We start from the raw sequence: 17,696 nt of genomic DNA on the forward strand, positions 1-17,696 counted from the left end.
ACCACACACTTCGTTAATGACTCGTCAGAAGCTACGGGAGCTCGGATGGGAGGTTTTATCGCATCCACCATATAGCCCGGACATAGCGCCAAGTGATTACCACCTGTTCCTGTCCATGGCGAATGCCCTTGGTGGTGTAAAGTTGAACTCAAAAGAGGCTTGTGAAAAGTGGCTGTCCGAGTTCTTCGCAAATAAGGAGGGGGGCTTCTACGAGGGAGGTATTATGAAGTTGCCATCTAGATGGAAACAGATTATCGAACAAAACGGCGCATATTTGAACTAAATCCGATCACTGTAACACTTTTTATAAGGCATTGAATAAAGAGCAAAAAAGCGGAAGGGAGATATTTTCCAACCTATTATAAGCAAGACAGGAATGACACTGTTGGCAGAGTTATCCGATTTTTGTCAGTGCACAAGAACACGCACCGGCTAAATTGGGTGTGTTGTTGAAGTTCCGAGAGTGGTGGAGCTATTCGTTCTGGCCGAATGTGCACATGGCACATAATGACATTTCGGCCGGTCAACGTTTCATGGACACGGGCGACTTTCCCAACTTGTGAAGGGCATGGAGCAGCATCTGCTCCAACTCCAAATACCAAATACTAAATAGCAAATCTAAACGATCACCGCTCCCCATTGTCCGGCGTTGGGTCAGATCATGACAATGCGTGTCACGTCTGAATAAGTTCGAGGCTGGCTCCGGAGGCACTGCATCATGGGCTAGGGCTCCTCCTCTGCACTTTGCAGCTGGGTTGCACCTGTCGCCGCTGGGTGTGCGTGGGCCAAACCCCATTGTGCCAACCGAGTGTCAATGGGCGCGGCGACAACCCAAACGAGCCATGCAAATGCAAATGCAAACGCCCAGAAAAGTCCAACTTTTATTTTCACAAGCCACATACTCGTACACTACGGACTACATAGATTCCTGCATCACGGCCAGCAAGCGATAGCAATTCTTCAGAACCTGAAGAGGAACCATTGATATATATCTCTTATTTCATGGAATATATGCTGTAGCCTTACAAGCATATAGGTGCCCAGGGTGAAGGGCAGAAAGGGTTCGGCCACATACATCAGGGGCTTCTGGGCTCGTAGTATCACAAAGGATATATCCCTCTGGATGGCAGGCGACTTGGTGTGCCAATCGTTTATGTCAAAGGCAGCCTGAGCCACCTCCAAGGACTGTGGATGAAAATATGAGAGGGGAATCTTAAAATAAACGGATTTTTGTATCTAGGTGGGATATCCAAGGAAGAGACGTGATTGTATATCATTCGTATATTCGATTACCTAAATAAAGTTTCTATTTGAATGTGTATATTTGACCTACCTGGGTATAAACCAAAGTACCAGAGACGCACCAGAGCGACAATTGAATGAATGCCACCAGCATGAGGAGCACAAACTTGGCAGCCATTTTAGGATCCACGGCAGCTGCAGCCATGGTCTCGAAAGTGGATATGGAAATCAGCGAGAAACTGGCCATCAGCTGTGCATTGAAGGCGCCATTGAAAGCTCTATTGGCTTTCCCCACCAACCTGCCAAAGAGCAGCTATAGTATTTGTAAATGGCGACACATTAAGCTCACATGATGATGTGCTGGTGGAAGCGAACCACTCGACAAAACTCCTCGTGGAACCTTTTGTCAGTGACCTTCATGTCGCCCAGATTCCGCATCTCGATGCAGAGCAACTTGAGATTGAGCGCCGTCTGCAGAAAGGTGGAAATGCCCACCATGTCCACCATCAAGATGCTCATCAGGTTGTGCTGCGAGGTCAGACTCTGCCAGATGTAGAGGAACCAAAACGTGTACGGATGCAGATCCTGGCGATGCCATTGAAACGGATAGACGGAGTGGAAGGGCAGCTTTCCCTCGCCCAACAAGGGTTGCAGGAAAATGGCGGCACTGAAGAAGTTGACCAGACAAAAGCAGTTGATGTATAGGCCCGATTCGATCACGTAGCACAGCCGCTGCCAACCCAACACCTCCTCATCGGTATTGTGGGGCCTCAGCTCCCGGTTGTAGTAGTCAAAATCCCAAATAAGTTCATCGATCTCGTTGCAGCGCAAATGCATGTAGAAGATCTTGGTGAAAATCAGGGCCATCTATCAGGCAGAAGTAACCATTAGTTTGTTTATTCGCGAGTGGGCGCATCGGACAATCTCACCCCCGAAATCCAAACCAAGTCGTCGCCCATTTCGATCACGTTCTTCGACTCGGGCAGGGCCACGAACATGGCCCAGAAAGTGGCCATCACATTGCACATGATGAACCAGTTAATACATCGGTACAGAGACAAACTGGCCAACTTCTTGTTGGGATACTGGCCCAGCAAACTGCGAGCAATGCAGAAGTGGATTACATAGATTGAACCGACTGATGGCCGATGCATCCAGCACTCACCACAAGAAGGCGCGAACATAGTTAAAGGCCAGGCGTGGGATGAGACCGGGACTTTCCTGCCTCAGAACCGATCGGAACTCGTCCAGGAAAAGCCGCGAAAGGCTCAGATTTGATTGATAGCCCGCGTCGCTCATTGCGCACAGTATTAACTGAGCTGCGGACTGGCGGCCGGTTCCTTTTATACAAGGAGGCCTCCAGGGGCTAATTACCATGTTTATAAGCAATTGTTTTGCAATGAAAACGCCCACCAGGTAGATTTCCTTAAATGATATGATTGCATTGCGAACATGTGCTGCAAGTCTCACTGCTCCAATCGATTAGCAGCTACCTCATCTCGGATGATATAGTTTGATGGACCCTTCGGTCAGTGAACCCCGCCGGTCAGTTGGCTTCGCGTGACTCAGGTGCTCCATTAGATCATCAGCATCATTAAGAACAATGTATAATATATTGCATAAATGCTGAATTCTGTTTATTCACAGTTTTTGAAGCGTATAGCAAAACATGATCATCGCAAAGTGCTCCTCACTCCACCCAACGAAGCAAATAGTTGCGCTGAGTTAAGTTCAATCAACCTGGCTTCAAACACTTCCTGTAGCATATCACCGCCATGTGCGGAGCCCATCTGCATATCTAAGCTGTGTACAATGAGTTATGTCTTAATCAGGATCCCCGGACGTCCCGCAGAGACACCGATATCATATGTACTCGATGCAGTAGGAAATCCAGTTCGATATTCAAATTTCGCCGGCACACTTTTCGTCATAATCCCGTGGCCTGGTAGGCGGCTCGATACTGGTTCTGGTGTCTATGATGGCCAACTGGGCATCCGCTACCATGCCAACATGCTAATGCCACCGTCTGATGGCTGGACACGGACATCCATTTAGCAAGGCCATTGGAATCAATCTGGGATTAGACTAGAGCAATGGGTCCAGGGAGTTCAGGGAGTCCGGGAGTCCAGGGAGTCCAGGCAGTCCAGGCAGTCCAGGCAGTCCAGGCAGTCCAAGTCAATAGCCCCCAAGTTGTTGGCCTGTTGGCGCGCGTCGCCCGTAATGTTTGTAATAAAGTGTGTTTTATTATAACCCACGGACTAACCATATAATGGTACCATAATGGGCCGGCCATTAAAACAAATTGATATCAATTTTGCAACAATATGTGCACAAGTTGCGTCGATGACTCCGCGCCTCGTCATTGAACTCCATCCCATCCAATTCCATTCCATGCCATCCCATGCCATCCCATGCGAGCCAGCCAGAAGCGTTTGCAACCACATGCACCACCTCATCCACAGTTGAATAGTTGAATTGTGGATGGGGTTAGTGGATAGTGAATAGTGGATAGTGGTGCTGTAGCACTAACAGTATAGACCAGTTCCGAGTTGGCAAAGCGCCGTTTGATGCTCTAATTTATACAGCATACTGATGAGTTGACCGCTGTTCTGGAATTGTTCTCCTACGGGTTTGTGTTTGGATTGCTTCGGATTGCCTGGCTCTGGTCACGAAAAAGCTGCAGATCAGAGCACACCTGACCAGACACGGTATCAGTAACTCACCCAGAAATGGAAATATTCGTAGCGGTTAGCGTTTAATTGAAATGCATTTGGCTTGTTGGCTGTCAATCAGCCGTTGCGATGGATGGATAGGCCCCGGAACTCGGCCTCCCAGTGGCCGAAGGGTAATGGAGCTATTGGATCTTGGCCAGGACGCACACGCAACCCCACGGCGCCGCCGTACGCCACTTTGCCAAGCCATCAAAACTGCTGAGCCACATCCATAACCACATCCACACGCAATGGGGATTCTTGGTAATGACGATTCGCCTCCTGCTTGGATTTTAATTATTCAATCTGAGCAACGACTGTAATAACAATTATCAGTGTGTTAGCCGAAATTACCTCCGATTGACACCTGATTTTAGCAGTTGTTTCTTATAAATCGACTATTTAAATAAAACACTTTCCTAGCTTGGGTAAAAAATTATTTCTGCAATGGCCATAAAACTTTAGAAGCAATTAAATGTGACGAAGCGTAAACGGTAGCCATATAGACTATGGTTTGACACCTGATTTTAAGTACCAATTAAGAGTCGCTGAGCAATAAAAAACGCCGTTCTGTATTAATATTTAATTGAAGTGCGTGATGTGTATTTAATTATAGCACTTGCCGAGCAACTTTTAGCATCTAGTTGACAAAGTGGATCCTTCAAGAGCGAGCTCAGAGAATCTTTCCACATTTATACTTCAAAGTATCAGTATGTAGAAGTTTATAAAAGTTGCGTAGATAATAACCCAAATATAACATATTAAAAAAGCCATATACGTGGCGGCAGAGATGGTCAACCAGGACAGAGCTCCAGTAATTACCAACCCTGGAGCTGGATGGACGATGGACACTCGCATCCTCCATTAACCGTTATGGACTCTGGACTCGAAGTGGACCAAGTTCAATGAGCGCATTTTCATGTTTATTGCAGAAGCAATTGGTAATAAGTGCGCGACCGCAGACGTGGAAAAAAGAACACATTTCTCAATCGTTATTTATGAATACAATTGCAAGTTTGCTTAGCTCAGCCGGAGGCACCGCACACTCCACTCCGCCACCAGCGTATCAATAACAAGGTAAGATGAGGCGGAGTGCCGGGAATTGGTGGCCAGAGGGGGAGCAGCTGCCACTGCAACAAAAAATTTTTAGCTAAATACTAAACCATATACTATAATACAATTGGTTGGAACTTGGTTGTTCTTCTATGAGTTATATTACTCTACTTCTAGACAGACGTTCCCAATGTGACGCCTTGAAGTTCAGCACTTTTCTCCCTGTGTACGCACGCCAGACGTGAACTGGTTTCCCAGTTTTCCAGCAGCAGCAGATCAGACGACTCACCGCAGCCAGCGGCCAACCAACGACGTGTGCCCAAAGTTTGCATAAGTTAGACCTCGACATGGCATGGACATGGACGAGGACTGGGATGTGGATGTGGCTGTGGATCCGGACTCGAGCGGAGACCGGGACCTGGACCTGGACCTGGACCTGGACCTGGATCGGGCTTCTTTTTACAGTTAAAGATTTATGGATCATGCATGGCTAAACGGCGAACAGATACGCGGCAATTGTGTGTAGGTAACGCAACGCGAAATCGGGCACAAATTTATTCCAGAACCCAAAGATAAGAACCCAGAGGAGCAGGAGCTCCACTGATCCAGAGATTCCGAGCTCCGGACTCCGATTGACACAGAAATACAAATTCGAACAGTGAGCGTCATAAAATGCAGATAGACACAGTCATAAAAGTATAAACAAATGGTCGCAGGCCCATTCTCGAGAACTGTATTCTGTATTTGGACGAGATAATGTGGATAATGTGGAGTAGAGTGGCTGCCAGAAGGCGGTACGCTGGGTATCATTAGATGGAGATCTATGAAACCAAAACTTTCTAAATGACGGGCGGCAACTTTAGCGGCAAAAAACCAAAACTGTAAATGCAGCCAAAGCAAATAGTTGCAGCCGCGTCGCCAACTAAAGTATAATTATTGGCCAGACGAGATGGGAATGAAGACGAAGACTGCTGACTGTAGACTGCAGACTGTAGACTGCATACTGCATACTGAAGACTGAAGACTGAAGCCTGCTGTAGCTTTGCAGTCTCCAACTGGGAAACTGCACGTACGCAGCGCGGACAAAAGGAGATGCCAATATTTCTATAAATTTCTATATATATTTTTTGTTTCGTTGTCGTTTTGTGTGCCACTGCTTAACTGTTTTTAATTGAAACCCGTTTGCGGTAATTGTCTTTTTGGCTTGTTGCCCCGACCGCCTTACTATATATGTTATAACTCGCTTATGTCAAACGTATTGGCTGTGTAATTTGAGGCAGCCCCATAACTCCACCTGCCGTGGAGCTTTTCGAAAGTTTTCACTTGTTCTGCGGCACGGATCTCCGGATCTATGGTTTTTCCTCGATCTGTAGATCGTGGATGCGCAGAACCCGCGGATCCCATGAAGTGCAGCTGCACTCGAGCGCAACTAAAGCGAGTAAATTGTCATAAATTGAGTTGAACCAATGACAAATGACGTGTTTTTTCTTGGTCTGCAGCTTTTATCAAACTGGAGCGTGAATCTACGAACGGTACTGGGGATTCCTGTCATTTCTACCGCCGGCCACACGGCGTATGCGCGATACGCGATGCGCGATGCAGAACCTGTCCCAGTCTTTGTTAATTAGTCTGCAGTTAGAGATCTTCGCCTTCACACATCACAACACGCAGCTTTAGCCCGCAGTTGGCTGCTCGGCTGTTTGGTTGTACAATTTGTCAAAACACAAACGGACCGAACTTATACTTTCAAGATATAAGAGCGTGGAGCAGAAAAGAAAACTCGTTTAAGAGCGCACCGCCTCTCTCCGGCACTTTTCTTCTGGCTTCAGTCGTCGGACTCGGATTCGGATTCGGCTTTGGTTTCTTTGAGCTGCGGATTGCTTTGGCAGTCGCTCCACCGACGGCGACCTTGATAGACGTCTTAGCGGTTCGAAAGATATCGAGGAAAATCCCTCAAACCCTCTGAGTAACCAGCAATCGCGAGGAAAAGCCGCCGTCGACTTCGCTTTCTTTGCGGCCAAACAGAGGAAAACAAAGAAACCGAAGAAGCGAATTTTCTAAAAACAATAGCAGCAACAGTTAGCGCGACTCTGGTTGTTTATGTGTTATTTAGTGTGTGGCACGAGATGAAGTTGTTTCAAAAATGCTGAAAAACGTGCAGAAAATGCTGCCGAAGAAATGTGTGAAAATGCCAGCAGATGCAAAGTGAAGTTAACCAAGTTAACCAAGTTGAAGCCGAAAAAGAAACCGCTTAAGTTTATGTGCGAAAAGTAATCCTGGGTGTATCTAGTCGGGAAAATTAACGGCCAAAGGTGCTGATTTATTCACCTGAACTGAAACCGGGCTCTGCAAAGTGAGTACTTGATGAAAAAAATAAAATTGGACTTATCGCGACCAGATCTAGATTTTGTTGGCTGCCAAAAGGGCTTGCTGCGCCCTTGGCTCGGGCTAATCAGACCATTGCCAATTGAGTTTAGGTCACTGGGCATGGGCACACTCTCCCAAATTGAAAATCTGTTTTATTTTTTTTCCTCATTTGGGAGAAAGTAATTTGTGGTGGAAAAAAGCCGAACCAAAACACCGGGCATTGCACCGCCGTAATTCGGTCTTAACAACCGGCCGAAACCGTTGGACAGTCGGCCAAGTTGGCCCTAAGCTGGCGGGCCTAAGTACATATTAAAGCACATTAAGGCGGCGAGCAAATGATGCGCTCCTCTGGCCACACAATGGACTGGACCGGGAGCAGCTAACACAAAATAATAAAAATAACAGCGGAATAAATTTGAAATTTGTTATTGCTACTCCAGAGCTGGGTATGATGCTCCAGAGTTTCGCGGCCACTCTGCCATCATGCTGATCCGCTGCTAGCGTGTTCTAAGTGTTAAAAGTACGCCGAGTGTGACGTCGACTGCACTCGGAAGTGTAGCGGCAGCTCCGGCCAGACAATGGGCCCCTCATCTGGTGCCCGGAGATGCAGCCGACTCCATGGTCGCTGCATGTGCATGTGAATTGCAATGGCCAGGTTAGAATGCGTTGTGGTAATTTCCACACCCTTGCAGAGCACCTGGCCTTCTGCGGGGCATGATCAACTGGTGCCCAGCTCGAGTATAGTGCTCCAATTTGAAAAAGTATAACCATTTTAGGGCTCCAAAGGCGATTAAATGACTTGTTTCATTTTCACAAATTGAAAGTTATTTTCATGCCGCATTAGAAAGCAAACCATTGAAAGTTTAACTGTTTCAATCGGCTAATAATGAACCCTTTTAAAGTGCTATTTTTAACATAACATAAGTTGGTCATTTACAAACTATTAGCAGACTGCTTTATTTTGCAAAAAGAGCATGCCATTTTAAACAAATTAGTTCTTATTTATTTTTGAAATATGGCGAATTTCAGGTCCTAATCCAATGGTGCACTTTCCAGTCCGTTGGCCAAGCCCTGCATTTAAGGGGTATGTTCCGGGCCGATCAGGTTGGGCTTCGGACAACTGCCACTTGTTTATTATGGATAAATTTATGCACAGACTTAGAACAATGCGCACACGCTCTTTCGTGTTGCCCAATAATTAATGATCGCGTACATGGCGGCGTATGATGGGCCGCAATGGTCTGAAATGAGATGGAATAGATGGAATGGAATATGGCTAATTTATGCAGTTGGGTTCAATTACCTGTTAATTGAGTTTAGTCGAGTGCGCAAGAGTCAAGACCCTGCACAGGTGCCCCATGGAGAAGTAATCCAGAGACTACATACGAGTCTGGTACGCGATGCAATGGTACACGGCAAGAGACCACAAATAACAGATCTCAGAACTAGCAAAAGTTTTCTTCTTTTTCTTTTGTGTTTTTCCCAGCATCATCAAAATCGCATCAGTTTCAGCTGGTATTGCTCTGTGAGTTTTGCTGATGTTGCAGTTGGAAAACCGAAAAGCAGGTCATTACTGCCATTAAATTCGTTTCGAAAATGCAGACAAGCCGAAAAGCGAGACTAGATAACCCAAAATCAAACCAAATCCGAATAACTATGGCCAAGTCGTAAACATATCGAAAAGAAAGAGAAATAATGGAAATGTTATTGTTGTTTGTTTTTAAATGCCATAACTGTACAGCAGGTCGAGTGATAGATGGAGATGGCTGAGCTTGTAAACGCCAATGTAGATGGATGGCGATTATGATGCTAGCGCTGGTGACTCTGGTCAATCAAAAGACTTAGGCAACGAACTTCAGTGTGCTTCTCGTCGTTTTTGTTGCTGTGCGTTCTACTGCGTTTTGTAAAGAAATTTTACTTTCAAATTAGGCCGCAACTGTTGCTTTTTATCGCTTTCTTCTCTCATTCATTCGCGCGCACATTATGACTCTAGATAATATGCCTTTACCTCTACGCACCCGTCTCTTTTGTTCTTCTTTTGAAGAGCCAAAAAAGCAAAGCACAGATACAAAAAAGCAACAACAACAAAAAAAAAAAAAAAACAAGCACAGTCTTCTCAGATCAGTAGAACTCGTAGATATGAACAGTTAGGAGTCCCCAATAAGTTTTCTGTGGTGCCTTCGCGCTGTGTGTGTGAAATATTTATGTAAATTGGCCTGGCCGAAAGCAGCTGCTAAAGTGCAACTGATTAGCGGTATAAACGGGGTGTTCTGAGCCAAGTGCAGCAGCGGGGCTTTTGGTAACGGTAAAACGCTATACAGTTTTCCCACTGCGACGCACTTGATCCAGTGCAGCATTATGCCAGCTCCTCGCCGCGTCCCAACCAATAAGTATACACTTGCCGCCAGAACGAGTTTTAATTGCAACATTTGTTTAAATGTTGTCCGTTAGCCACCGGCAAGCTAGCACCAACTGGACGTAGATGTTGCTCCATTTCAGCCATTTCCAGCAAAACGGACAAAACAATTTCTGCCTCATTAAGCGGGGACCCAAAGAATGTCAACTGACTAGCTGGTTCCGTTTTGCTAGCTACGAATTTGGACTTCTTTTTAATTAATTAGTGCTTGTTTTTCTCTACTCCCCCACACCTTCCGCCGCCGAACCAGTTGCAGCTGCGGCGTTGAATCCCCCAGAGTGCGTTCCATCCAGCTATGTTGCTGTTAAGATGCGGCTCCAATCCTTACCGCTGCTCCTTCTGCTCGCTGTCGTCACCCTCCCGCCTGCCACGCCCACTTCGGCTGCCCGACCGCTCACCCATCCGAGGGCGAGGAACCACTATGCCAGCGAAGATCTCGGGGAGGAGCCACTGATGCCGGCCAGCTTGCTGCTCGAGGAACTGCAGCAGACCAACGGGCAGCTCATCAATCTGACGCGACAGCACGACGGCGATACCTTCCACACGAGCGGTGAGTTACCCCACTTGGATATAGGTGGAATCTCCAGGCACAACGGGCTGGTACTCATTGATTCATTGAGTGCTTTCACGTTAGCTCATCTAGAATTCGTCTCATCTAAACTTAATTTATGCGGCAATAAATGTGCTGCAGCGATATTTAAACAATGCGTACAAATTAAAACTTACTTAAAAACTTTGTTGTTGGTAATTATCTAACTGGATTGGAATATATTCTGCTTTAGAAGAGTAATTCGTTTTTATAGTAATAGACGATATATCAAATGTTTAACTTTGCTTTGCTTGATTAAAATGTTTCTAGCGATAGATGATCTATTAAATGTTTAACTTTGAAACATTAAAAATGTTTCTAGTGATAGATGATCATTAAATGTTTAACTTAGCTTTGCTTGATTAAAATGTTTTTAGCAATAGATGATCTATTTAATGTTTAACTTTGCTTTGCTTGATTAAAATGTTTTTAACGATAGATGATCTATTAAATGTTTAAATATGCTTTGCTTCATTACAATTTTTTTTTGCTTGATTAAAATGTGTTTTTCAATAGCAATTTGTAGCGTTATTTTCCAAGTTTATTATTCGGCTCTTATATGGCAGAGAGCACAGCAGTCTTGCGTAGTTTTCCGACCACAGTGCCAGTGTCACTGTCATTGGCCAAGTTGGCTTGGCATGTGGCTTCTTTGGCTTTGGCTGGATGATGCGTCGGCTTTTCGTGGCTGATCCGCTGACAGCAGCATTAATTTTGCCAGTAAGGCTTGGCCTGGGTCGGTCCGGTCGGGTCCGGGCCTGATCCGTCTGATTAGCCGTCAATCGGCTGGAGCTGTTGTGAAGTCCCGACTCAATCCATCTTAACGTTTTCTCTGCGCAGGCCTAAGCAGTGCCTGCAACGCGGACACCTGCATTGGACTCTCGAGTGGCACCGCATCGCTGGTGCGTGCGAGCGGCGATGGAAGCGGTCAAGGCAACGGTAAGCGAGAGATTAGCATGGTAATGTGTGCCTGTCATAATCCAGAGAAACTGCCCACCCCCCAATCCATAGATGGACTCAATCCGGCGACGGCGTCTTTGGGCGGCGGTCAGATGGAGCTGCTGACCCGTCGCCTCAAGTTGCAGAAGGGTCGCGGTCAAGTGGCGACTGGGGATGCGAGCGGCGAGACTGGATGCACCTGCCGATGTCTTCCCTATCAGCGGGCCTATCGCGAGGATCTGGGCATTTGTGTGGACGACATCCATGGTGAGTGTGCATTGCGGAAGCCAACCGCCGATTCCAAGCCAAATTGTGTGCTCCATTTCGCGGTGGGAGTCGCTCCCACATGTGAGACACTATCCATCCATCCATTGTTTTGTCATATCCCAGCACAATGGTTGCCCAACAAAAATAAACAAAAAATGGAGAAAAATCGAAAAAAAAGCCCAAGCGAACGATAGAAATGCTGTAATAAGCGCCACTGAAATTGTGCAGGGCTGGCTGCAGAATGAAAACGAAATAATAAAAACGTGACGCAAAGAGGGAAAAAATGTTATTATTATTGAACAAATCGCTTGTTTCCCCGCTGCTAATGAATGAAAGGAAACTTTCGCCCGTCGTCGTCTGCCAACATAAACAATCCCAAACCGCTGCCATTTCGGGGTCTAACTCTAACGCAGGCTTGGAATCCGGCTCGAAGATCAGAGTTGGAGTCGGAATTGGAATCGGAATCGGACCCCCAGTCGGACCGAAAGTAAGAGCTGGGCTGTCCGGAAAAACATAAAAATAACACCACAAATATGTAGTCCCACGACCAATTCCGACTCGTAATTGATAAGCGTCGATCGTTATCGCCGCCATTTGCAGGTGCTTTCCCACAACCACCAGCGCCTAATCGCTTCCCATTTTTCCACCCATTGTTACAGAGTGCTCCCTGTCGCCCTTCGTGAGTGGCTCCTCCTCGGAGAAGATCCCCTTTGTCTTCCTGCCGCTCAAGGGTCAGATCATCTATCCCAGCAGGGAGATCAGCTTTGCCAGTAAGTAACATACGAGTGTACCACTTTTCAGTTGGATAACTAGAGATATGCTGACTATTCAGTTAATCGAAAGTATTATTTGCAAGGCTTAAAGAAGAAAATTAAATTATAAATTACATAAAACTGGTTTCTAAGTACTGGCCAATCAATCAGTTTTACTGGACAATAAGGCAATAAATTTATCTGGCAAGCAGTTGGTAAATTAGTGAAAGTCTTTGTATTCTTTTGGCTCATTAATGCCATTTACTGCCACTTTATATTTTTAGGCATTCACACACCCGTTTGCGCGGTAACCGGAGCCCAGTACCTGGGCTCCAATGGCTGGTCGGATCTGCGGAACCCCATAGACACCGACTACCCGTTCCGCATGTTCCGGGATGAGGGACGCAGCTTCCTGCTGTGGCTGGGTGAAGCCGATCTGCGCCAGAAGATGCAGGGTCGCCTGATTGTGGTGCATCTGGTGTGTCGCGACATGACGGTGGCCATGAATGCCAGCAGTCACCTCAAGGGTGAGCCCCTCATGCCGCCCAGAAATGTCCACTCACCCTGTGTGGCCTTCCGAGTGAATGGCAGTCCCGTGAAATATGCCCACAGTAAGTACTAATAATGAGCCATATCGCATGCAAGCTTATCCCCACCTCGTTGTACAGATGTTCCCGAGGTCTTTTTCCAACCAGCCAACTCCACCACGCTGGCCTCCACTTCGGATGGCATGACCATGCGGGAGTACGTGGTCATTGGCATCTGCAGCCTGCTCCTGGGCCTCATCTATGTGGCCTCAGTGTTTCTATATCTCTACATGAAGAAACGAAAGCGGCACAACTCTCGTCATTCCCTAGACAATCTGACGACTGACATGAATTACCCGAAGAATGATCAGGTTACGTATGGAGCACCCTTCAGCCGAGTGGGTAGTATTTACTCCTCCAATAGCCTGGGTCTGGGCAATGGAAACGAGTCCAATACACGTACGAGTATCGGCAGCTTGAAGGAGGACATGGGCATTGTGAAAAATAATCCCTTGCTGCAGCATTTTCCACAGCTGAGTGAACGGGAGCACAATTCCGGCTTTGCCAGCGATATTTCCAACTCGAATTCTGAGTGCGAAATGGAGGAAAAGATCAAGGTGGGTTAGCTGTACTACAATGAAAATGAAATATACAGAACTATACGTTATAGACGTCTGTGCTGGTGCATCCACAGCTCAGTAAGTCCCCCAAGCCTTCGAGTGGAACCGATAATGCTGCAATGGATGTGGATGACTTCCTGCAGGACAACGAATGTCTGCCCGCGGAAAATGTGGCCGTAATTGATGAGCTGATGAGCGAGGAAAAGCTGGAGAACTTGCGTGCCATGGTCAGTGGTAATGTGCGCAAGAAGCTCTACTTCAATCCGGCTTACTTTGAGCCGCATCTCTTAGCGGTAAGTCCACTACTTTTCAAGTACATGGAATTGATTGAAAACCTAATTGTATTTATCTGACAACTTTTCAGGAACCGCCTCAAGCTGCCATTGAGTTTCTGCAGAAAATTCGCGAGGTCATCGCCATTGCCAAGTACAAAATGGCCTCGAAGCGCTACCAACCCTCGTTGAACATCATTCCGGAGGAGCAGCACCCGGAGTCGAGCTCCAGTTCACCCACCATGTTCAATATTCCGCTGCAGCAGAGTCTGGCGGTGAAGGGCATGGGCGACAAGCGGAACAGCATCGAGCAGTGGCTGCAAAGTGTACCCAACTCGGACGCGACTGCCGCACAGAAGACGCTCGACAGATCCGCGCCACCGACGGCAAAGAAGCCATCATCCGGATCCCCCAACAAGGGCTCACTGAGAAAGGAAATAAGCGCGCCCAAAGAGCGACCACCACCGCCGCCAATGCAGAAATCGAAAGCAGATGAAGGTAATGCCAAGTCATCTTCACCAGCGCATTCGGGTCCGCATTCTGGGCGAAGCACCGGCAAGAGCAGTCCACAACAGTCGCCCAAGCCGAAGACAAACGTGGGTGGCACTTACGAGGGCTTCACTGCCTTCTCCGTGGCCGCCAATGTCTATGGATTTGCCGAGACCGGCGGCGAAATCTACAATAATCCCAAGTTCATGCTGGCAGACTCGCCGGCGGCCTCATTGCGCAGTGCCTCCAGTCGCTCCAAATCGATGAGGAAGCGTAGCGAGGTTCTGGATCAGTTCGCTGCCGCCAACTCCACGCCCACCTCGCTCACCTCCTTCGATCGGCAGCACTACAACATGCTGAGGAACATGAAGCCGCCGGAGGTCATCTACGATTCCCTCAAGCGCGAGTTTGCAGCGCATATTCCAACGCCCGACTACGATAGCACCATAGAGAAGCGAATCAAGGACATCTATAGCAGCACGCAGAGCAGCATACCCTCGGTGCCCACTCCGGATTACAGCTCCCTCAGTCGCAAATCTCTAAAACAGTTCCAGCCGGATTCACCGATTTATAGAAGAAAGTCCCCGCAGTATCTGATCGTGGACTATGAAACGGATAGTCTGGAACGTCTGGAGCCCAGCAAACGCAAGAGCTCCCACTCGTCCAGTTCACCGTCCTCCGATGTGAGCTCCCAATTGAGTCCCAGCTTGAGTACAGCTCTGCCGCTCGAGGAGGAGATGGAGATCAGTCACACTGTATACGATCGCATGGACGGATTTCGCAAGGAGGGCGAGATGAAGAAGCGCCTGGCAGCAAAGCACCAGCATCCACATCCTGGCCAGCAACAAAGGCAAAAGGAGGCGGCAGCTCGCATCAAATACGACACGCCCTTTCGGGGAAGCATGACCATCGAGGTGGAACATGAACCCCCTTCCGATCTGGAGCGCACGGATAGCGATCAATTCGAGCCGGATACCCTGGATCGCAAGCCCAAAAAGCAGAGCTTCTGCGACATCTCAGCTTGGGATGGGCACAAGCCGGTCGACTCGGACTTCAGCCAGATCAGTTCGCTGCCCGATTTGAGTCGCCAAATTAATTCCGCACCCAACCAGGCCATTAAGCCGCGGACCGCTTCCTTCATCCTGCGATCCAGCAACTCATTTAGGAACTTGAGAGAGATCTATGAGTCACCTTTGATCGCCCAGGAGAACAGCAAGTACGAGAAGAAGGTTCCACCCACGCCGGAAGAAGAGGGGCGTATTCTCACCCTGGAGGCGAAGCACTCGCGTCGCCAGCGTCTGATGGAGACCTCACCAACCCACTCAGTGCTGGATATCACGAAGGTAAACAAGACGACCATTACGATTTCATCACCGAAGCCGGCGGATAAGGCTCCTCCTCCTCCTAGACCCAAGGTCAATCAGCATTACTGCCCGCCGTTGGTGCAAAGTAAACGACCACTACCACCACCGCCCCCAAGCTCGTCGGAACATCAGGCGCCAGATGAGGATGCCTACAGCCTGCACAGTGAGATCACGGAGGTCACAGCCACCTCCGAGTTCGAGAACTCGTGCAACAACACCATGTCCAGTGCTATATCGGCAACCACCGAAGAGAGAACTCATGCCAAGGGTTCCAAATGCCAGCAAATCAACGCCAAGATACCGGAAGAGGACTACGAAGGGATGTACAACAAAAAGATCAACAGCCTGCGCAACGACTACAGTCTGACGAAGTACCTCAATCGACGGAAGAGTCAGCGGGAGGAGGTGACCAAGGCTGGTCAGGATTCCCCAAAGGACGTGGCCCCCGAGCCGGAGTTCGCTGGGAGCAATAAGAACTTGAAGGAGGTGGACGCGGCCCAGTTCGATGCGCTGTCCATAAGCTCACGCTCGAATCGCAGCAGCAGTCACCTTTCGGAGCGCACAAAGGAGATGTACAGGAATGCCGGAGTTCCGGTGGGCATTGCCTATCCCCAACGAGCGGCTAGTAGTTCCGGCAGTGCTGGTTCCGGCGGAAACGTGCAAACCGTCTATCGCTGCGAAATCGAGCAAGCCCAGCTTACCGCTGGAATGCAGATTGCCATTGGACTAAAGGATCGGGCCAAAAAAGCCAAGGACCTGAAGAATGCGTGGCGTAAGTTCGTCACGATGGCGGCCAACAAGTTTAGTCCCAGCCAAAGTCCAGCCCCAACATATGGCAGCAAGAATGCAGCCGGATTCCTCGAGGATGATGGCATTGCCTCCATTATCGAAGATGCAGCTCAGTCCGCCGGAATGGGCATGGGACAACCGGGTAGCCAGACGTACTACGAGCAGCGCTTTGGTCAGCTGGACAGTGGATACATGAGCACCGATTCCACGGAGCTGTACAAGCGTAATGTCTACGATCGGTATAACTTTAAGATGCCCTGTGGCCGCGGACAGATCATACGGGTGGACACCATCGAGGACAACGAGGAGGAAGGCGGTCCGAATGACAATCGGTTCGAGGACCTCGAGCACATGGTCTCTCCGGGTCACAGTCGTCGGTCGCCGGAAAACAGCGCGGTTGTCGCTTGTGATCTAAGCGATGCGGAATCCGATAAAACTCTGACCCGTTCCCATTCGCAAACGAATTCCCAGGAGCGGAACGTGCGCGGCAGCACCACCACCATGTCCTCCTACTCCTCGGATGAAAATGGACGCGGACGCAGCACCTGTTGCGGATCGTCGGAGACGGACGAGGAGACCAACGCGGAGGACATGTGGGAGTCGGGGGCAGAGAGCATAGAAACGCACTCCGTGCTCTACAAGATGATTAGGAAGAGTTAGTTTCTAGGGTCGTGCAATATGGAAGGAAGACGAAAGACGAAAGACTATCTTAAGACTTAAGCAACGCAATAGCAACACATCAGTGCAATAACTTAGAGATTCTTGCCAAACCACAAGGTGCAATTATAATAGATCTAAGCTAATGATAAGCTTTAGTATTAAGGAAGGTGAAACCCTGGTAAACTGCATCCAATACGCAAAGTGCAGGTACCAACAGTACATCAGAATAGCGAAGGAGAAGGAGTCGAACCCAAGCCCTAAGAAAAGTAAGTGCAATCAATCACCATTATATGTACGAGTATATGGTTAAGTATCTAACGGATGCGTATTGTGATAAATGTCAGCAGTCTTGGGCCGGAAATGTGCAATCTTAGTGTTAGAGTCAGTGTAAATGCCTTAGACTTAAGTTATCGTACTATGTCTTACTTATGTAGAGTAATAAACATTTTTATAGAAGAAATGTGGGTGTTGTTCATGATGTAGCCTGCTTTTGGGTAAAAATAAATCTACCAATCCGCCAAATAAAATATTTCTATCTCTACCAGAATGCTTAGAAAGCGATAGTGAAAGAAAGCAAGTACAATTAATTGATTTCGAAGCAGCAGAGCGAGATAATCAATGATAGGTAACTTGCAAGGTCAC

General features: G+C 47.9%; 2 protein-coding genes across 3 annotated transcripts; one reads left to right on the forward strand and one right to left on the reverse strand.

Moving 5' to 3' along the window:
• Positions 1-856: 856 nt before the first annotated feature.
• On the reverse strand, positions 857-2,541 carry LOC6547171 (odorant receptor 47b). Its single transcript, XM_001976052.2, has 6 exons — positions 2,408-2,541; positions 2,172-2,340; positions 1,592-2,109; positions 1,334-1,541; positions 1,027-1,185; positions 857-967 (listed from the first exon to the last, which is right to left on the reverse strand). Exons 1-6 carry the CDS (start codon positions 2,539-2,541, stop codon positions 917-919), a joined length of 1,239 nt encoding a protein of 412 aa, XP_001976088.1. The 3' UTR covers positions 857-916.
• A 4,293-nt stretch (positions 2,542-6,834) lies between these two features.
• LOC6547170 lies at positions 6,835-17,281 on the forward strand. Of its 2 annotated transcripts, none has more exons than XM_001976051.3 (9): positions 6,835-7,359; positions 10,040-10,339; positions 11,216-11,314; positions 11,387-11,581; positions 12,241-12,351; positions 12,618-12,944; positions 13,002-13,477; positions 13,531-13,773; positions 13,845-17,281. In XM_001976051.3, the coding sequence occupies exons 2-9, from the start codon at positions 10,099-10,101 to the stop codon at positions 17,052-17,054; spliced, it is 4,902 nt and encodes a 1,633-aa protein (XP_001976087.1). In that variant the 5' UTR covers positions 6,835-7,359; positions 10,040-10,098; the 3' UTR covers positions 17,055-17,281. The 2 variants fall into 2 exon arrangements, with proteins under 2 accessions (XP_001976087.1, XP_026836668.1); XM_026980867.1 differs by having other exon boundaries at positions 13,555-13,773.
• Positions 17,282-17,696: the final 415 nt, after the last annotated feature.

This window comes from Drosophila erecta, unplaced genomic scaffold, assembly GCF_003286155.1.
Source record: "Drosophila erecta strain 14021-0224.00,06,07 unplaced genomic scaffold, DereRS2 tig00000092-arrow-pilon, whole genome shotgun sequence".
NCBI lineage: Eukaryota > Metazoa > Arthropoda > Insecta > Diptera > Drosophilidae > Drosophila > Drosophila erecta.

What these genes read in the sequence shown, in the direction of transcription:
- LOC6547171 (XM_001976052.2), bottom strand. Translation starts at nt 2,541, where the DNA reads ATGAGCGACGCGGGCTATCAATCAAATCTGAGCCTTTCGCGGCTTTTC. An exon ending in TTCCACCAGCACATCATCAT is followed by an intron (nt 1,542 to 1,591) that starts GTGAGCTTAATG and finishes GCTCTTTGGCAG; the next exon opens with GTTGGTGGGGAAAGCCAATA. An exon ending in CCCTGGGCACCTATATGCTT is followed by an intron (nt 968 to 1,026) that starts GTAAGGCTACAG and finishes GTTCCTCTTCAG; the next exon opens with GTTCTGAAGAATTGCTATCG.
- LOC6547170 (XM_001976051.3), top strand. Translation starts at nt 10,099, where the DNA reads ATGCGGCTCCAATCCTTACCGCTGCTCCTTCTGCTCGCTGTCGTCACC. An exon ending in TCCCGTGAAATATGCCCACA is followed by an intron (nt 12,945 to 13,001) that starts GTAAGTACTAAT and finishes CTCGTTGTACAG; the next exon opens with ATGTTCCCGAGGTCTTTTTC. An exon ending in TTGAGCCGCATCTCTTAGCG is followed by an intron (nt 13,774 to 13,844) that starts GTAAGTCCACTA and finishes ACAACTTTTCAG; the next exon opens with GAACCGCCTCAAGCTGCCAT.